The sequence below is a fragment of the Ictalurus furcatus genome, chromosome 7, assembly GCF_023375685.1.
Source record: "Ictalurus furcatus strain D&B chromosome 7, Billie_1.0, whole genome shotgun sequence".
Lineage (NCBI taxonomy): Eukaryota > Metazoa > Chordata > Actinopteri > Siluriformes > Ictaluridae > Ictalurus > Ictalurus furcatus.
In genome coordinates, this window is record NC_071261.1 from 13751576 (window position 1) to 13774224 (window position 22649).

General features: G+C 42.8%; 1 protein-coding gene across 4 annotated transcripts in view; it reads right to left on the bottom strand.

Moving 5' to 3' along the window:
- Positions 1-22578, bottom strand: part of arhgef18a (rho/rac guanine nucleotide exchange factor (GEF) 18a) — a 34821-nt gene extending 12243 nt beyond the window's left edge. For 2 of the 4 annotated variants that reach the window (XM_053628714.1, XM_053628712.1), the window contains exons 1-18: positions 20067-22578; positions 17450-17538; positions 17011-17151; positions 8253-8503; positions 7841-7966; positions 7194-7311; positions 6362-6604; positions 5387-5469; positions 4892-5070; positions 4518-4588; positions 4227-4406; positions 4013-4135; positions 3647-3732; positions 3360-3416; positions 3226-3273; positions 2592-3107; positions 1357-1633; positions 887-988 (exon numbers count right to left, since the gene is read on the bottom strand). In XM_053628714.1, coding sequence (XP_053484689.1) covers positions 887-988; positions 1357-1633; positions 2592-3107; positions 3226-3273; positions 3360-3416; positions 3647-3732; positions 4013-4135; positions 4227-4406; positions 4518-4588; positions 4892-5070; positions 5387-5469; positions 6362-6604; positions 7194-7311; positions 7841-7966; positions 8253-8503; positions 17011-17151; positions 17450-17522 — 2674 coding nt within the window. In that variant the 5' untranslated portion in view covers positions 17523-17538; positions 20067-22578. Of the gene's footprint in view, positions 1-886; positions 989-1356; positions 1634-2591; positions 3108-3225; positions 3274-3359; positions 3417-3646; positions 3733-4012; positions 4136-4226; positions 4407-4517; positions 4589-4891; positions 5071-5386; positions 5470-6361; positions 6605-7193; positions 7312-7840; positions 7967-8252; positions 8504-17010; positions 17152-17449; positions 17539-18901; positions 18964-20066 lie in introns of all 4 variants that reach the window. The other 2 variants (XM_053628713.1, XM_053628715.1) reach the window with 2 other exon arrangements.
- Between the last annotated feature and the right edge of the window lie 71 nt (positions 22579-22649).

The window sequence follows — 22649 nt, forward strand, 5'->3', positions numbered from 1 at the left end:
TTACCTGCAGTGAGTGAGTGTGTGTGTGTGTGTTACCTGCAGTGAGTGAGTGTGTGTGTGTGTGTTACCTACAGTGAGTGTGTGTGTGTGTATTACCTACAGTGTGTGTGTGTGTTACCAGCAGTGTGTGTGTGTGTGTGTGTGTGTTACCTGCAGTGAGTGAGTGTGTGTGTGTGTGTGTTACCTACAGTGAGTGTGTGTGTGTTACCAGCAGTGAGTGTGTGTTACCTACAGTGAGTGTGTGTGTGTGTGTGTGTGTGTGTGTTACCTGCAGTGAGTGTGTGTGTGTGTTACCAGCAGTGAGTGTGTGTGTGTGTGTTACCAGCAGTGAGTGTGTGTGTGTTACCAGCAGTGAGTGTGTGTTACCTACAGTGAGTGTGTGTGTGTGTGTGTGTGTGTGTGTTACCTGCAGTGAGTGTGTGTGTGTTACCAGCAGTGAGTGTGTGTGTGTGCATGTGTTACCAGCAGTGAGTGTGTGTGTGTGTGTATGTGTTACCAGCAGTGAGTGTGTGTGTGTGTGTGCATGTGTTACCAGCAGTGCGTGTGTGTGTGTTAGTGTGTGTATTACCTACAGTGAGTGTGTGTGTTACCAGCAGTGAGTGTGTGTGTGTTACCTGCAGTGAGTGAGTGTGTGTGTGTGTTACCTGCAGTGAGTGTGTGTGTGTGTGTTACCAGCAGTGAGTGTGTGTGTGTGCTACCTACAGTGAGTGTGTGTGTGTGTGTTACCTGCAGTGAGTGTGTGTGTGTTACCTACAGTGAGTGTGTGTGTGTGTGTGTTACCTGCAGTGAGTGTGTGTGCGCACGCGTGTTACCTGCAGTGAGTGAGTGTGTGCATGTGTGCGTGTTACCTGCAGTCAGTGTGTGTGTGTGTGTGTGCGCGTATTACCTGCAGTGAATTTGTGGGGGTTCGTGGTTTTCGTTGCTCGTAAACTTCCTGTTTCTTTTCCCGACACTTTAATAGGAAAAACTTCAGAAACTTCTATCGAGGCTGAAAAGTCACACACACACACACACACACACACACACACACACACACACACCCAGTAAGGGAGACAGTTATCAGATCTGGGTTTTATTTGGAACTGATCTGAATTGAACAGAGCAGAGACTGCAGTGATGCAGGTGAGATCCTGTAACAGAGTCTCACACACACTCAGGGAGAAGAACACTAACTTCAGTGAAGTTTAGCTGCAGCACTGATATAAACAGACACTGCGTCCCTCAGGGTTCCGTCTCAGGCACCATCATGTTTCCATTCTACATTCCTTCCTCCTCAATCCCACAATCCTCCCTTCCATTCTGTCTGTACAACATAGAGTGTGTGTGTGTGTGTGTGTGTGTGTGTGTGTGTGTCACCTGCGCTGTTGTTGCGATGATGTATGTTCTTGCTCTTGTTCTTCTCCTTCCCGCTGCTTATGGCTAGTTTAGTTGGGATTTGCTGCTGGATGCTGCTGGACTTTAGCGCCTCGTTGGTGGTGCTCAGCAGCTGGATGGGAACATCTGCTTTGACGCTCGCCGAGACACTCATGCTCTCTTTGCGAGGAGGGACCACTGGAGGGCGCTCCTGAGGCAGACCGGGCTGCACCAGAGATCTGCCAAGCCTATCGTCAGCTGATGAATATGGAACAACCAGCTGAGCAAATGAGGAAAAAAATAAGGGGATTAGTGTAAAATACGTAAATCAGGTTCGGGTTAAAAACAGTAACGAAGATCAAATCACATGATTTACAAATGAAAGAATAAAACTGAACACTTTCTGCTGCTAAGAGGTTAAATACTGAGCTAGCAAGCTATCATAAAAGTGATGACTTTGTTCCTATAGTAACACAACAGGACAGTTTACTGTATGTAAGTCAGTCACAGTAAACCTGAAGGAGGTGTGGCCTGTGTGTAAGACAGTCACAGTAAACCTGAAGGAGGTGTGGCCTGTGTGTAAGACAGTCACAGTAAAACTGAAGGAGGTGTGGCCTGTGTGTAAGTCAGTCACAGTAAAACTGAAGTGGGCTTGGCCTATGTGTGGTGGCCCTAATGAAATCGCTAAGAGGCGTGGCCTCTGTGTGTGTGTGTTATAAAATGTCCATCCATCCATCTTCTACCGCTTACTCCTTCTTCAGGGTTGCGGGGGAACCTGGAGCCTATCCCAGGGAGCATCGGGCACAAGGCAGGGTACACCCTGGACAGGGTGCCAATCCATCGCAGGGCAGAACCACATACACACTCACACATCCATTCATACACTACGGACACTTTAGAGATGCCAATCAGCCTACCATGCATGTCTTTGGACTGGGGGAGGAAACCGGAGTACCCGGAGGAAACCCCCGCAGCACAGGGAGAACATGCAAACTCCGCACACACATGGCCCCGGCAGGAATCAAACCCCCGACCCTGGAGGTGTGAGGCGAACGTGCTAACCACTAAGCCACCGTGCGCCCATATTATAAAATGTGAATTATAAAAATATATTTCACTTTTGGGGCACACGGTGGCTTAGTGGTTAGCATGTTTGCCTCACACCTCCAGGGTGGAAGAAGGAGTAAGCGGTAGAAGATGGATGGATGGATGGATGGATGGATGGATGGATATTTCACTTTTGGTACTTGTGCGCTGTCCAGATGTGAGGCTCTGCCCAGATGTGAGGCTCCGCCCAGGTGTGAGGCTCCGCCCAGATTGGTGAGGTTCTTGTGTTTTCTGAATCTCTCGATATCCTGCTCCAGTTTCTCCTTCTCCTTCTCCACAATGCGAGTGCTGTCCCTCAGACGCTCCAGGTCCTGCTGGTACTCCTCCCGGCTGCGGTGCAGGACGTCCCTCTCGGCACAGAGCCACGCCTCCTTGTTGGTGTACTCGTCCATGCGCCGGCTCAGCTCCTGCTCGCGCCTGTGCATCTCCAGCAGATGGCGCTGACGCTCGCGAGCCCACTCCTCCTGCTCCTGTCGCTGCTGCGTATGGACCTTCTGCAGGTGGAGGAGCTCCTCACGCTGCTTCTCCAGGTGCCGCTGTCGCTCCTGATCCTGGATGGAGCTGTAACGCTGACGGGACGAACGCTCATGCTCCAACTGAACTGCACGCAGAACCTCCAACTCGCTGTCCTGCTGAGACACCAGCGCCTGACACACACACACACACACACACACACACACACACACACACACACTACAGTCAGATGATCAGTGTCTTTCTGCTAAACTATTTCTCAAATAAATGTATACACTTTTGCATCTTTACCTTCAGACTGTACAGCGTCCGTATCAGTTTATCTGCAGCCTCAATCCACTGGGGAAACAAACACACACACAGTAAGTTAAGTGTAATTTTGCATTATTTTGAAGATTAATGTGAGAGTGAGAGCAGTTCAACACCTCAGCTCTGAAGGCGTGTGCTGGAGGAGGAAAAGTGGAGCAGTCTTCATCATCAGCCTGAAAACCACACAGAGATGATTAGAGAGAGAGAGAGAGCGAGAGAGAGGGCATGAGAGAGAGAGAGAGAGAGGAAGACAGAGAGAGAGATAGAAAGAGAGTGCGAGAGAGACAGAGAGAGAAAGACAGAGGGAGAGAGAGAGGTAGAGAGAGCGCGAGAGAGACAAAGACAGAGAGAGAGAGAGAGAGAGAGAGAGAGAGAGAGAGAGAGAGAGAGGGGTGTTACACACAGATAACTCCAGGGGCTCAAGGTAAAGGTCTCTGAGATGAGGATCTGAGTTCGGTCTCTGATCTCTGGACCGAAATCCATCAGCACCTGCAACATAGTAATAATAATAATAATAATGATAATAATAAAGTTGTTATTAACTTAAGCATCTGTAATTATTTTCTTTTTACTAGGTTTTGATGATAAATTCATCTAATATCTAACACACTCAGTGTAGTGCAGTGTGTCATTGTGTAGTGCAGAGGAAATTATACATTTTTTTTATATATATATATATATATATATATATATATATATATATATATATATATATATATATATATATGCGCGTGTGAAACACTTGCATTGTGCTTTATATAAATCTTACTTTTTTTCATTCTGTTGTATGCAGGCAGAGTTAGTGATTTTCTGCGCAGCTCAACATCACTCACTCCAGACAGAGGAATAAAGTTCATCTCTCCATCCATCAGCTGCATCTGTAAAGCCTCAGCTGGAAAACACACACACACACAGTGTTATTCACATAGAGCTGTTCTTCATATTAGATGTATAGAATTGTTTGTGTGTGTGTGTATATATACCATGTATGATGGCCTTGTTAATTAACAGCTCCCCCTGCTGGAGCTCAGGAGCAGAACCTTGCAGCAGCAGGCGTCTTGCTGTAGTGGGGTTCTCCATGGGAACCTCTGACAGGTTGGAAAAAATTTGCAGCTTCTGCCTGAGGATCTCCTCGATCTGAGCATCTTTCTCACACAGCAGGTCTGCTTTCACACACACACACACACACACACACACACACGCACACATGCACATTACACACTATCGTAATGATGTGTGTGTTTATAATGCTGCTGTAGGTTTGTTATTGTTACCGTGAGCTTCTCGGAGTTTATCACTAAAAACGTCATCATTCTCCATGAGCTCTTCCTCCACATGTGGACATCTGAGGGACATGAGTGAGACAGGTGAGTAAATCTACAACATATTTGATTATTCCTGTCGTTCATCAATGTGTTAAAGCCTAACGGTGTTCTGTGCTTCATCAGTTTTGGAGCTTCATTTATAGCTTCATTTTATTTAAAATTAACTCTTTTAAAATTCATTTTAAAATAATTACATTTATTTTTGTATTTATATTTTTGCTTCATCCTATACAGTTATACATATGTTTTTTTTTTATCTACCTGCTTCTACAGCTACGATATTTATTTATCTCTGTTATTATTATTATATAAAGTGTACTCACTTCTCAATAGTTTCCCATATCTGCTGTCTCCAGCTGCTTCGTTCTTCAGCTGTTGAGGCGTGGAACTCGTACAGATCGGCTTTTACATCAGACGCTGAGATCAGATACATCACCTTGTCACTGTGAGCTGCATCCCTCACAATCAGCTTCTGCAGGGGAAGAACAGAAGGCTTCCCATCCTAACACACACACACACACACACACACACACACACACACACACACACACCTCTCAGGTTACAGAACATGATACCATAAACACGGCAAAAAGCCCAGGCCAGTGTGGAACACCGACTTGATGCTCCTGCACAGATGCGTTTGTGAACATGTGAAAGTAGCGTGTGCGGGCAAGTCACGTGTCTGTCTGCTTTCTGAAAACAGAGCTATGCTTATGCACAATCCCCCTCTGTATCACAACGCAGGGGACAAGGATATGCTTCAACACAGAAATACAAACCAAGGGTGTGTGAGTGTGTGTAAAAGAGTGTTTGCTCACCAGATGAGCGAATACATATTTCTGATCTTTGTCCTGTAGCAGCAGCAGTAAATCAGGCAGCAGAACCAAGATGACGTCCAACGCTGCCAAACACAAACCACCATCAGTATCAGTCTAAGGGTTAGGGTTACAAAAACAATACAGAAACGGGCAGTGGGGCCACCAGGGGGCAGTATCAACAGTGAGATACAGAGAAATGTGCAGCCCTGGGGAAATTACACCCTGGGAATAGGGAAACCTGAGAAAATTAGCAATAGGAACACAGGAGACTGGAAAAATGTGACTCGGAAAATATGGACCTGGGAAAATATGATCCGGGAACATGAGGGCCTGAGAATATTCGACTCTGGGAAAATGGGGACCTAGAAACACTAGACTCAGGAACATGGGAACCTAGGAAACTTAAACCATAGAAACACGGGGACGGGGGAATATTAGACCTTTGGAACACGGGGACGGGGGAATATTAGACCTTTGGAACACGGGGACCGGGGAAAATTAGACCTTTGGAACACGGGGACCGGGGAATATTAGACCTTTGGAACATGGGGACCGGGGAAAATTGGACCTTTGGAACACGGGGGCCGGGGAATATTAGACCTGGGATAATCCAGAAACATGTTTTTTGCTAAGTGAAACTGTTAAGCCCATTTTGGGAATGATAAACTGGGCTTATACACACACCCTGAGTCCCAGCCACAACGCAAAAAATCACTATGTTTTTCAAATAATTTCATGTTTTAACAGCTTTTTTTTGCCAGATAATTTTGCTTCTTTCTAGAAATAAAACACTTGAAATAAGCAAAATTATCTGCCAAAAGAACATTTCAAGATAGAAGTGAGCAAAAAATATCTAGTAACAATCTTAATAATTTAAAAACAATATAATAAAAGTACTAGTAATACTAGATATATTGTTTGCGGTGCACACGTGGTCATTGAGTGCTGGGTGAATTTATGCGGTGATCTTCTCACCTTTGGACCTGTTTTGGGGTTTCCAGGTCAGTACGCCCTCTCTCAGCAGCCTCCTGTCCTTCTGAAGCAGATTGTCTCTGCGGAAAATCTTGCCGTTGCTCGTCGTGCCGTAGGATTTGGGTTCAAGTTGAGCGGCAATCTCCCGCAGCTGCTCATACTGATGGACCTGCGTGTCCACAGTGGAGATCGTGTCTTTGATGCGCTCCTGAGCATTTACAAGATCTTTATGCTCCTGTGTGCCCTCTGACACAAAACACAAAGCAGTACATTTGTTTTGATTAGCAGTGTGCTGATAGTTAGGCTAACAGGATTATGATGTCTAACACATGGTTAAATAACTAAATAACTAGACTGCCGTGAGCTTGGAAGCTTACCGTGGCCTGAGAGGTCGAGCGTGTGACTTGCTAGTTAGGTTTATATCAGAAACTAAGTGTATAATGAAGGCTATGAAATAAGTTCCTTGATACTATCTAGTGCATTACAAAACTAAAGAAATATGCACAAGGATGAAAAATGACTGGCTTTAACAACACTGTAGTGCACTTAATGTCCAATAGGAAGCCTTTTAGTATTCAGTTCCCCTACATGCAAGTACACTAGATAGGGTGTGAAGTAATATGTGCTTTAGGGAGCCGTTGAGGATTACACTACACAGCACTGCACACATAATTTGCTCATTATTTGAAATGACTCGGTATTAACTCTGCGTGTGAGCGTGTTTACAGAACTTAATACGTGATTAAACCTTTCATTTTAAACCCAGTGCGGTAATAAACATTCCTGAAACTGTGTACAAGACTAAAACAACAGGAAGTAAAATAGGATTCTTTACCTTCAGTGTTTTTAATGATGCGCTCCACCAGGACCGGGTATTTGGTGATGCGCTGGGTGATGAGCAGAATCCCCTCCGGAACACCCAGCCTCCTCACGATCGACAACTGACCGATTCTCTAAACACGTTAAACACCACTGCGTTACATTTCATACACCGTGCCCCTCTTACCACAAACAAAGACTTCTACATAAATATAATCCACTAATCACGGTGCTGTGTTAGTGGAGAGAACGTAAACTGTGGATATAAAGCTCTAAAACATTATTTATTCATCTAAAATTCTGATGAATTCACATTTACATGGGTTCGTACAATTTACGGTCTGCTAGGTGACCGTATCAGGTGTGTAACTAACTTCTGCTGCTAGTCTGCTAGCTGTGTATTTAGGTGCACAGGGCTGTTTGTGTTGGTCAGCAGTAAAATATCTGCACTGCTGTAAAATCTGACTACACACAATCTGATGAACTAGCGAGTGACGGTGAATAAATAAACGTCACGTGTGCATGTGAAGGTGATGACGTGCGGACACCACGCTGACATTTCCGAACACGACGCTGGCCAATGAGAGCCAGACAAGTCGAAATGGAGGCGGAGTTCAAAGCAGGTAATGAATATTAATGAAAGGTAATTAACATGTCACTCACTCGTATCAGATTCTGAAACTTTTTATTGTTCTGCAGTTGTTCTTTGTAAAAATTCACTGCCTCGGTGTGATGACTGCAGAAAACACCGTAACTGTCCTGCAGCCTGCTCCTGCAATCCTCCGAAAACTACACACACACGCAATAAGATACAAATGCAATGTAAAAGTAAAAACAAAAACAGAATTAATCAAAATACATTTTAAGTTTACATTTTAAATTACTGATAACGTGAACATTAGACACCCAGGAATGTTGTGTGTATGTATGTATGTACATATATATATTTATATGTATGTGTGTGTGTGTGTGTGTGTGTATGGATGGATGTGTGTATATATGTGTGAGGATGTGTGTATGTATGTGTGTGTATGTGTGTGTGTGTGTGTGTGTGTGTGTGTGTGTGTGTGTGTACCTGAGTGATGAGGATGTCTCCTATGTTAGAGATGCAGTAGTTTTTGTCACTTCCTTCCTCCAGACTCTCTCTGCGGCGGTGTTTCAGTCTCTGCAGGAAGTTCTGATGTTCGTGCAGTAAACGGTCCAGATAAGGGAAGAGACGCTCGAGCTGAGACTTGTCCATCAGCAGCGAATCCCGGAGCTCACGCATATACACAAACAGCATGAGCTTCAGCGTCCGCACATGGTTTACTTCCGTCTGGATCAACTCTGTCAACCGTAAGAACAATATAAACAAACCACAGACATCACGATACTCAATCATAAAAATACTCCTCCATCACTCAATACTCAATCATACAAAAGTCCTCCGTCACTCAATACTTAATCACACAATACTCCTCCATCATTCAATACTCCTCCACCATTCAATACTCCTCCACCTCCACCATTCAATACTCCTCAATCATTCAATACTCCTCAATCATTCAATACTCCTCAATCATTCAATACTCCTCCATCACACAATACTCAATCATACAATACTCAATCATACAATACTCAATCATACAATACTCCCGTCACTCAATACTCCTCCGTCACACAATGCTCAATCATACAATACTCCTCCATCATACTATACACTATCACACAATACTCCTCTGTCAGACAATACTCCTCTGTCATTCAGTACTCCTCCGTTAGACAATACTCCTCCGTCACACAATACTCCTCCGTCAGACAATACTCCTCCGCCAGACAATACACCTCCGTCACACAATACTCCTCTGTCAGACAATGCTCAATCATACAATACTCCTCCATCTTACTATAATCTATCACACAATACTCCTCCGTCAGACAATACTCCTCCGTCACACAATACTCCTCTGCCAGACAATACGCCTCCGTCACACAGTACTCCGTCATACGATACTCCATCATCCAAAACTCCTCCGTCACATAATACTCCTCCGTCACTCAATACTCCGTCACTCAATACTCCTCCATCATTCAATACTCCTCCATCATTCAATACTCCTCCATCATTCAATAATCCTCCATCATACAATGCTCAATCATACAATACTCCTCCATCTTACTATAATCTATCACACAATACGCCTCCGTCAGACAACACTGCTCCGTCAGACAACACTGCTCCGTCAGACAATACTCCTCCGTCATACTATACTCCTCCGTCACACAATACTCCTCCGTCACACAATACTCCTCCGTCACACAATACTCCTCCGTCATACTATACTCCTCCGTCACACAATACTCCTCCGTCAGACAATACTCCTCCGTCAGACAATACTCCTCTGCCAGACAATACGCCTCCGTCACACAGTACTCCGTCATACGATACTCCATCATCCAAAACTCCTCCGTCACATAATACTCCTCCGTCACTCGATACTCCTCCATCATTCGATACTCCTCCATCATTCAATACTCCTCCATCATTCAATACTCCTCCATCATTCAATACTCAATCATACAATACTCCTCCATCATACTATACTCAATCATACAATGCTCAATCATACAATGCTCAATCATACAATGCTCAATCATACAATGCTCAATCATACAATGCTCAATCATACAATACTCAATCATACAATACTCAATCATACAATACTCAATCATACAATACTCAATCATACAATACTCAATCATACAATACTCACTCATACTATACTCCTCCGTCACACGATGCTCAATCATACAATACTCCTCCATCATACTATACTCTATCACACAATACTCCGTCACTCAATACTCCTCCATCAGACAATACGCCTCCGTCACTCAATACTCCTCCGTCAGACAATGCTCAATCATACAATACTCAATCATACAATACTCAATCATACAATACTCAATCATACAATACTCCTCCATCATACTATACTCAATCATACTATACTCAATCATACTATACTCAATCATACTATACTCAATCATACTATACTCAATCATACTATACTCCTCCGTCACACGATGCTCAATCATACAATACTCCTCCATCATACTATACTCTATCACACAATACTCCGTCACTCAATACTCCTCCATCACACAATACGCCTCCGTCACTCAATACTCCTCCGTCAGACAATGCTCAATCATACAATACTCCCCATCATACCATAATCTATCACACAATACTCCTCCGTCACACAATACGCCTCCGTCAGACAATGTTCAATCATCCAAAACTCCTCCGTCACACAATACTCCTCCGTCACTCAATACTCCTCCATCATTCGATACTCCTCCATCATTCGATACTCCTCCATCATTCAATACTCCTCCATCATTCAATACTCCTCCATCATTCAATACTCCTCCATCATTCAATACTCCTCCATCATACTATACTCAATCATACAATGCTCAATCATACAATGCTCAATCATACAATGCTCAATCATACAATGCTCAATCATACAATACTCAATCATACAATACCTAATCATACAATACTCCTCCGTCACACGATGCTCAATCATACAATATTCCTCCATCATACTATACTCTATCACACAATACTCCGTCACTCAATACTCCTCCGTCAGACAATACGCCTCCGTCACTCAATACTCCTCCGTCAGACAATGCTCAATCATACAATACTCAATCATACAATACTCCTCCATCATACTATACTCAATCATACTATACTCAATCATACTATACTCAATCATACTATACTCAATCATACTATACTCCTCCGTCACACGATGCTCAATCATACAATACTCCTCCACCATACTATACTCTATCACACAATACTCCGTCACTCAATACTCCTCCATCACACAATACGCCTCCGTCACTCAATACTCCTCCGTCAGACAATGCTCAATCATACAATACTCCCCCATCATACCATAATCTATCACACAATACTCCTCCGTCACACAATACGCCTCCGTCAGACAATGCACAATCATACAATACTCCTCCATCTTACTATAATCTATCACACAATACTCCTCCGTCAGACAACACTGCTCCGTCAGACAATACCCCTCCATCATACTATACTCCTCCGTCACACAATACTCCTCCGTCATTCAGTACTCCTCCGTCAGACAATACTCCTCCGTCAGACAATACACCTCCATCACACAATACTCCGTCATACGATACTCCTCCGTCACACAATACTCCTCCATCACTCAATACTCCTCCACCATTCAATACTCCTCCACCATTCAATACTCCTCTGTCACATAATACTCCTCCGTCACATAACACTCTTCCGTCACTCAATGCTCCTCCGTCATTCAATACTCCTCCGTCATTCAATACTCCTCCGTCATTCAATACTCCTCCGTCACTCAATACTCCTCCGTCAGACAACACTGCTCCGTCAGACAACACTGCTCCGTCAAACAATACTCCTCCGTCAGACAACACTGCTCCGTCAGACAATACTCCTCCGTCAGACAATACTCCTCCGTCACACAATACTCCTCCGCCAGACAACACTGCTCTGTCAGACAATACTCCTCCGTCAGACAATACTCCTCCGTCAGACAACACTGCTCTGTCAGACAACACTGCTCTGTCAGACAATACTCCTCCGTCAGACAATACTCCTCCGTCAGACAACACTGCTCTGTCAGACAATACGCCTCCGTCACACAATACACCGTCATACGATACTCCTCCATCATACTATAATCTATCACACAATACTCCTCCGTCAGACAATACTCCTCCGTCAGACAACACTGCTCCGTCAGACAACACTGCTCCGTCAGACAACACTGCTCCGTCAGACAATACTCCTCCGTCACACAATACTCCTCCGCCAGACAATACGCCTCCGTCACACAATACTCCGTCATACGATACTCCTCCATCATCCAAAACTCCTCCGTCACTCAATACTCCATCACTCAATACTCCTCCGTCACTCAATACTCCTCCATCACACAATACTCCTCCATCATTCAATACTCCTCCGTCACATAATACTCCTCCGTCACATAATACTCCTCCGTCACATAATACTCCTCCGTCACATAATACTCAATCATACAATACTCAATCATACAATACTCAATCATACAATACTCAATCATACAATACTCAATCATACAATACTCAATCATACAATACTCCTCCGTCACACGATGCTCAATCATACAATACTCCTCCATCATACTATAATCTATCACACAATACTCCTCCGTCACACAATACGCCTCCGTCAAACAACACTCCTCCGTCAGACAACACTGCTCCGTCAGACAACACTGCTCCGTCAGACAATACTCCTCCGTCAGACAATACTCCTCCGTCACACAATACTCCTCCGCCAGACAACACTGCTCTGTCAGACAATACTCCTCCGTCAGACAATACTCCTCCGTCAGACAACACTGCTCTGTCAGACAACACTGCTCTGTCAGACAACACTGCTCCGTCAGACAACACTGCTCCGTCATTCAATATTCCTGGATCATTCAATACTCCTGCATCATTCAATACTCCTCCGTCACACAATGCTCAATCATACAATACTCCTCCATCATACTATACACTAACACACAACACTCCTCCGTCATCCAAAACTCCTCCGTCACACAATACTCCTCCGTCACTCAATACTCCTCCGTCACTCAATACTCCTCCGTCACTCAATACTCCTCCGTCACTCAATGCTCAATCATACAATACTCCTCCATCAGTCACACAATACTCCGTCAAACAATACTCCTCCATCAGACAACACTGCTCCATCAGACAATACTCCTCCATCATACTATACTCCTCCGTCACACAATACTCCTCCATCATTCAGTACTCCTCCGTTAGACAATACTCCTCCGTCAGACAATACTCCTCCGCCAGACAATACACCAAAACTCCTCCGTCACACAATACTCCTCCATCACTCAATACTCCTCCATCATTCAATACTCCTCCACCATTCAATACTCCTCCGTCACTCAATGCTCAATCATACAATACTCCTCCATCAGTCACACAATACTCCGTCAGACAATACTCCTCCGTCAGACAATACTCCTCCGTCACTCAATACTCCTCCATCACTCAATACTCCTCCATCACTCAATACTCCTCCATCACTCAATACTCCTCCACCATTCAATACTCCTCCGTCACTCAATGCCCAACCATATAATACTCCTCCATCATACTATACTCCTCCATCATTCAATACTCCTCCGTCACATAATACTCCTCCGTCACATAATACTCCTCCGTCACATAATACTCAATCATACAACACTCAATCATACAACACTCAATCATACAACACTCAATCATACAATACTCAATCATACAATACTCCTCTGTCACTCGATACTCCTTCGTCACACGATGCTCAATCATACAATACTACTCCATCATACTATACTCTATCACACAATACTCCTCCGTCACTCAATACTCCTCCTTCACTCAATACTCCTCCTTCACTCAATACTCCTCCTTCACTCAATACTCCTCCGTCACTCAATACTCAATCATACAATTCTCCTCCATCATACTATAATCTATCACACAATACTCCTCCGTCAGACAATACTCCTCCGTCAGACAATACTCCTCCGTCAGACAATACGCCTCCGTCACACAATACTCCTCCGTCACACAAAACTCCTCCGTCACACAATACTCCTCCGTCACACAATGCTCCTCCATCACTCAATACTCCTCCACCATTCAATACTCCTCCGTCACTCAATGCTCAATCATACAATACTCCTCCATCATACTATAATCCTCCATCATACTATACTCCTCCATCATTCAATACTCCTCCGTCACATAATACTCCGCCGTCACATAGTACTCCGCCGTCACATAGTACTCCGCCGTCACATAGTACTCCTCCGTCACATAATACTCCTCCGTCACATAATACTCCTCCGTCACATAATACTCAATCATACAATACTCAATCACACAATACTCAATCACACAATACTCTATCACACAATACTCTATCACACAATACTCTATCACACAATACTCTATCACACAATACTCCTCCGTCACTCAATACTCCTCCGTCACTCAATACTCCTCCGTCACTCAATACTCCTCCGTCACTCAATACTCCTCCGTCACTCTATACTACTCCGTCACTCAATACTACTCCGTCACTCAATACTCCTCCGTCAGACAATGCTTAATCATGCAATTCTCCTCCATCATACTATAATCTATCACACAATACTCCTCCGTCAGACAATACGCCTCCGTCACACAATACGCCTCCGTCACACAATACGCCTCCGTCAGACAACACTGCTCCGTCAGACAATACTCCTCCGTCAGACAATACTCTATCACACAATACTCCTCCGTCACACAATACTCCTCCGCCAGACAATACGCCTCCGTCACACAATACTCTGTCATACGATACTCCTCCATCATCCAAAACTCCTCCGTCACATAATACTCCTCCGTCACATAATACTCCTCCGTCACTCAATACTCCTCCGTCACTCAATACTCCTCCGTCACTCAATACTCCTCCGTCACTCAATACTCCTCCATCATTCAATACTCCTCCATCATTCAATACTCCTCCATCATACAATACTCAATCATACAATACTCCTCCATCATACAATACTCCTCCATCATACAATACTCCTCCATCATACAATACTCAATCATACAATACTCCTCCGTCACACGATGCTCAATCTTACAATACTCCTCCATCATACTATACTCTATCACACAATACTCCGTCACTCAATACTCCTCCGTCACACAATACGCCTCCGTCAGACAATGCTCAATCATACAATACTCCTCCATCATACTATAATCTATCACACAATACTCCTCCGTCAGACAATACGCCTCCATCAGACAATGCTCAATCATACAATACTCCTCCATCATACTATAATCTATCACACAATACTCCTCCATCAGACAATACGCCTCCGTCACACAATACGCCTCAGTCACACAATACGCCGTCAAACAACTCCTCCGTCAGACAACACTGCTCCGTCAGACAATACTCCTCCATCATACTATACTCCTCCGTCATTCAGTACTCCTCCGTTAGACAATACTCCGTCATACGATACTCCTCCATCACTCAATACTCCTCCACCATTCAATACTCCTCCGTCACTCAATGCTCAATCATACAATACTCCTCCATCATACTATACTCCTCCATCATTCAATACTCCTCCGTCACATAATACTCCTCCGTCACTCAATACTCCTCCGTCACTCAATACTCCTCCGTCACTCAATACTCCTCCGTCAGACAATGCTCAATCATACAATTCTCCTCCATCATACTATAATCTATCACACAATACTCCTCCGTCAGACAATACTCCTCCGTCAGACAATACTCCTCCGTCACACAATACTCCTCCGTCACACAATACTCCTCCGTCACACAATACTCCGTCATACGATACTCCATCACTCAATACTCCTCCACCATTCAATACTCCTCCGTCACTCAATGCTCAATCATACAATTCTCCTCCATCATACTATAATCTATCAAACAATACTCCTCCGTCAGACAATACTCCTCCGTCAGACAATACTCCTCCGTCAGACAATACGCCTCCGTCACACAATACGCCTCCGCCAGACAACACTGCTCCGTCAGACAACACTGCTCCGTCAGACAACACTGCTCCGTCAGACAATACTCCTCCGTCAGACAATACTCCTCCGCCAGACAATACGCCTCCGCCAGACAATACGCCTCCGTCACACAATACTCCGTCATACGATACTCCTCCATCATCCAAAACTCCTCCGTCACGCCATACTCCTCCGTCACTCAATACTCCTCCGTCACTCAATACTCCTCCGTCACTCAATACTCCTCCGTCACTCAATGCTCAATCATACAATACTCCTCCATCATACTATACTCAATCACACAATACTCCTCCATCATTCAATACTCCTCCGTCACATAATACTCCTCCGTCACATAATACTCAATCATACAATACTCAATCATACAATACTCAATCATACAATACTCAATCATACAATACTCAATCATACAATACTCAATCATACAATACTCCTCCGTCACACGATGCTCAATCATACAATACTCCTCCATCATACTATACTCTATCACACAATACTCCTTCACTCAATACTCCTCCGTCAGACAATACGCCTCCGTCACTCAATACTCCTCCGTCAGACAATGCTCAATCATACAATACTCCTCCATCATACTATAATCTATCACACAATACTCCTCCGTCACACAATACTCCTCCGTCACACAATACTCTATCACACAATACGCCTCCATCACACAATACACCTCCGTCAGACAACACTGCTCCGTCATTCAATACTCCTCCGTCATTCAATACGCCTCCGTCACTCAATACGCCTCCGTCACTCAATACGCCTCCGTCAGACAATACTCCATCAGACAATACTCCTCCGTCACACAATACTCCTCCGTCACACAATACTCCGTCATACGATACTTCTCCGTCATCCAAAACTCCTGTCACACAATACTCCATCAGACTCTGTTACTGTGGGTGTGTTAATGACTTCTAACAGTCCTGATTTCACAGGACGGAGCAGGATTTACACGTGTCCTTATTGGAGAAACAATAACATTATACATTACAATGAACAAGTTACACAGTTATTCTCAAATATAAACATAATAACAGCACAAGGCTGTATTTAATATAATATTTTGCCAGTGTTTGAGATAAACAAACAAATAAATCACTCACCGTGGATGACGTCTTGTCTTTTAACAGCATCTTTAGAGAAATTCTTCACATACTGCTGATCTACAGTTAAACTCCATGTAGGAGCTTCAAAATCCCGAGCATCAGATTCCAGTTCCTCCCTCAGAGCCAAGTACTGCACATCTACACACACAGAGTTTGGTAAAGAGTGCTGTGCTGTTCCTGAACATGTGTAGTGTGCCTACTGCTATCCATCAATCCATCAATCATGTCACCCATTCCATCAATCTATCCATCCACCAAGTCACCTGTCCATCCATTCCTGTCCACTCATCCACCTACAGCTTCATTCACTACTTATGACCTAAAGCTATAAAACTCACATCATCATTACTACAATTTAAATGAGTAACAGGAAATAAAAGGAGAAATAAAAGCTTTATGGTCCGTAAGTGGTGTTTAAATCACGTTCATGTCTCACCCTCGATGCTGATGCCATCAGCCGTCAACTCATCCAGGATAAGCTTGTTACGGAGCTGATCACTCTCATCCATCCTGCTCACCTCTCACCTATGAACATATCATAAATGAAACAAACTCAGCCACGTCACTTCATTCCCCTGAGCATTACCTTCATGAACAGTCTGAGACACACTGCTCTGGAACGTGGAGACCATTAATAACGCCGAATTACCTGTGTGCTTATTAACATACGAGTTCAACATCACCAAACACAACACACTGACACACCTGAGACACACACACATAATATATATTTATACAATCAATACACCCATGTCATCTTTGTTATTATTATTATATATTTGTAATATTATTAATGTGAAAGCTAAAAACATTGTGAAAATTAGCATTGCTGTTATAAGACTTTTAGCAGAACAACTAAAATCAGCTGTGTAACGTTCTACTGAAGTAATGCTCGGAATATTCCAGCGCTCTCTGTGGTCACGCCTCTTCAGGTGACTAACAGATCTGGCTCTTGGCTACACCTTCCTCTGTGAGTCGTGGAAAATAAAAAAACATGTAAGGAAGAAGCGTAAAACTCACCGAGCCTGGTGTTCTCAATTAAACAGGAAAAGCAGGACAACTCACTTACTCACACACACACACACACACACACACACACTAATATCCTGTGCACATGCAATGGGGACCAAACAGGTCAGGTCTTCCACATAATTAGGAAGAAAAAAAGAAAAGAATAGTGCAGAGAGACAGAGAGAGAGACATAGAGAGAGAGACACACACGCACATAGAGTGAGACGGACAGAGAGAGACAGAGACAGAGAGAGAGACAGAGAGGTGCAGTGTGTAATGCCCTTGACTTTCGGTGGAGTTCACTCAGTTTCACCTGCTCTAATGTTTACACACACTGTAACTCATTTACCAGTTCAGTTAGTGTGTGTGTGTCTCCACACCCAGCAGCATGCACACGCACATATATATATATATACACACACAAACACACACACAGTTACATGTATAACTCGTAAAAAGTTCTGAACCGTTGCCCTTCCACACATTCCCATTATAAATCACATCAGAACATCTGGAATCTGTTTCAGTGTTACACTGTGATTCTCAACCAATCAGAGTCTCCATAGTGCTCCTCAACAACCAATCAGATACTTCTGATCACAAGTTTCATGGATCTATTTAAACAGTTTAATGAAACAATCTGCACATGTGAATGTTTCTATAGTAACAAACAATGTACAGAAATTTTGTTCAAAAAAATGTTGCTTCAGCAGAAATTAATTCCCGCTACGCAAAATCACTGTGAGTGTAAAACCTGACTGGTGTTAAACCCAGCATGAGTCCTGGTGTGTGTGTGTATGTGTGAGAGTATGTGTGTGTTTAACAGCTGATCAGAAATCAGAGCCAAGTGGAAAAAGGCAAATGAAGCTAAACTCACAGCTCTCCTCCACCTGCTCCTCACATTTGTTTTCTCTCTACGTCACTTCTTCACCTCACCATCTTTTAATAAATAATAATAAAAAGATATATAATTAAACAATCATTTAAAACTATTACTTAAAATAAATATTGTTTGCACCAAATAAATACCATATTTTACCAAAAAACAACCAATTCACCCAGTACTAAATAAATAACTCATTTTTACAAAATAAATAAATCATAAAAAATAAATTCTATTGTTTATCAAATACACAACTAAACATGGGTGTGTGTGTGTGAGAGAGAGAGAGAGAGAGAGAGACTAATCTGTAATACACCTGGCTTAATTATTATCTTGTTTTCAGTGGAAAAACAAACTCTTTCAAATCGCTTTAAGGCTTATTTACCGAACTTTATTTACCCTCACATGCCATCCAATATTAATATTTAAGGGACAAAACTCAGTATTTCTCTCTTAATGGTGCAGTGTAGAGTCAGTGAAGTGAACAGAGTCAGTAGAGTCAGTGAAGAGTCAGTAGTGTCTGTGATGTAAAGAGAGTAAGTAGAGTAAGTGAAGAGAGTCAGTAGAGTCAGTGAGTGAAGAGTCAGTGAAGTAAAGAGAGTCAGTAGAGCTGGTGAAGTGAAGTGAGTCAGTAGAGTCGGTGACGTGAATAGAGTCAGTGAAGTGAGTCAGTAGAGTTGGTGAAGTGAAGAGAGTCAGTGAAGTGAAAAGAGTCAGTAGAGTCAGTGAAGTGAAAAGAGTCAGAGTCAGTAGAAGTGAAAAGAGTCAGTAGAGTCAGTGAAGTGAAGAGAGTCAGTGAAGTGAGTCAGTGAAATGAAGTGAGTCAGTGAGAGAGTTGAAGTCACAGTAAAACTGATAAACAGATGGGAGATAAATCACACACACACACTCTCTCACACACACACACACACACACACACACACACACACACACACACAGAATGCCTGGAATGCGGGAGACACAAACCGAAAAAAAAAAACCCAAACTACCAGAATGAGACTTTTCATTAAACTTAACTTCAAACTTTACTGATAGTGAAAGATTTATTTTAAGGGTTTTTTCGATATATAAAATGTAAAGTGCACGCGCAGTCCTCGGCTGTAACTACACCAACGTTAAAAAGTCGTTAAAGTTTTAAACCACAAAGTCACTTACTCACCAGTTTAAACTCCCTCCAGACACATTAAAGCCAGGACATTTCTCCTCACCATTTAATCACAAACTCTCTGGAGCACGCAGATAATATCACAGAGTGTTTGTTTATTTATTTATATTTTCTTTGTAATTTCTTCACTCTGGTATCTGTACAACAAGTGCACACAAAACCGAGAGCTAAAGGCAAGCCACTCCTACTTCCGGGGAAACCATGACCAATGCCGCGCCAGGTGAGCTTCATACCACGCCCACTTCCGAAGAGATGATCTTAGCTACGCCCACCACTGGAGACTGCACTAGGCACTATGGCGCTGCAGTCAGGTGTGAGCAGTCCCTGAGACAGACCACTTCCTTTCATTTATTTATTTACTTTCTTATATCCAAAAATAAATTATATAAAAATACACAATATCACACTGGCCAAGTGATTCTACTCTGTGATATTTAAAATAAACAGAATGAATAAGCTTTCTACTTATGATCTGAGGTACAGAATGTCAGTGGATACTAACAATAAATTAGCTCCCGTTCTCTGTACATTATTCTTGTTTAACACATCAATTCATTAGGATTAAATTTAAAACATAACGTGTTCATATTTAATAAAATTTTCTGTTAGTAAGTTACACAAAAAAGCCTTTGTTGACCCATGAAAACTAGCTAGACATAAACCACAATACACAAATAATCTGTAATACACAAGCATGAATACATACATAAACCCTGTAGAAAGAACAACGATGATTTGAAATTACACATTAAAACAAAATTATGGGTAAAACGTTTATTATTTTAAATTAGTTAGCACAGCTAGCTTAGCTGCAAATATATGAAGAAAAACCGTTAGCACTTTAACTAACCATCTCCATGGCAACTACGGACAGTGGCTAGGGGCTGAGGTAAAACAAACGAAAAACTTTTTACCTCAGAAAAAACTTATAAAGGCTGAATGAAGTAGTCTTATTAAGGTCATTTTATTTAGCGACCAAATATATGCTTTAAACACAATCACTGTAACCACAGAAACAAAATAAAGTGGTTTGGTCATGATAAACACATTTCTGAGGTATTTTATATCAAATAATCAAGTAAAATTTCCTCCAGAATATGATAAACAAATACATTAAGCCCCCAGAGTCTTTCTTTTTATTTAAAATCTTATAAAGGATTGTTTTTTTAAACCATAGTTTTACTTGAGCTGGCTAGCTAGCTAACTGTAACTGTGTTTTAATGCTTTAATGCAACCCTTAACCTGTTAAATAAAACCCTTTTTATCCTGTTAGATAAAACTCACACATGTTCTTTGGGGAATGCACATTTCATGGGTAAAAACCTGTAAAGGGTTAACACATCCAAAACAGTACTTTTTATTTAAAATCTTAAACATAAGACATGTAGAGACAGTGTTGGGTTTTATAGGTCACAGGAACAGAAAGCAGGTATTTACAGGTAAGGGAGCCATGTACCAAAACTGTTCATTCAACCCCAAACTTGCTGTCCAGCCCTTCTGTGCATAATGACAGAGTTATGGGAGATGTATATTTTCCTCTACACCATCCTACAAAACCACAGGAACAAACACCAACGGTGTTCCAAATCCCATAATGGATTTCACATGGTAACTTAAAGAGACGAGAAAACCGAGATGGACTGGAGGGATCAGGTGGACAATGACAGGTGGACATGGGGTCTGATGATGTGTTGCTGAGGGAAAAGAGCATGTTCTGGGTGAATGAGGAGTACTGAGAATGCTGGGATGAGTGAGTGACAGGCTGGGGGGGACAAAAAGACAACAGACATGGCAGCAAAAACAGAAGGGAAACCAAGAGGACATGGTGCTAATACTTCCAGAAGAAAATGTTCATTACTGTATAGAACTGGACACCACATAAACAGATATTTATCAAATTTAAAAGATCTGGGTCTAGTCATGCTTTACTCAGCTGCAAAATTAACGTACATTATATAGCCAAAAGTATGTGGACACCCTGCTGATGATTGAGTACAGGTGTTGATTGAGTTAATGATTGAGATCACAGACATTGGACTGTGGAGCAATGAATCACGCTTCACTATCTGTCAGTCTGGTGGGTGCCAGAACACCAGGAGAACACCAGGAGAATGCAACGTTCATACAGTTAAGTGTGGTGGAGAGGAGATAATGGCCTGGGGCTGTTTTTCAGGGTTTGGGCCCTTAGTTCTAGTGAAGGGGGAATGTTAATGCTACAGGATACAAACATATTTTACACAACTGTGGCCTGCACAGATCCCTGACCTCAACCCCACTGAACACCTCGATGAGACAGACCTTCTTGTCCAACATCTGAATGAGCCCATATCCACAGAGACATGCTCCAAAATTCTGTAAAGTCTGCTGGCCAGAAGAGTGGAGGACATTATAGCCACAAAGAGGGGCAACTCCATATTAATGGCCCTAGTTTTGGAATGGGATGTCTGACAAACTCATAGGTGTGATGGTCAAGTTTGGCCATTTGGTGTACTGTAGAAGAGATCATCATCACCTGCATAGTTACCAATATTAATATTATGATGTAGCACAGCAATGATTATCAGAACACACACACAC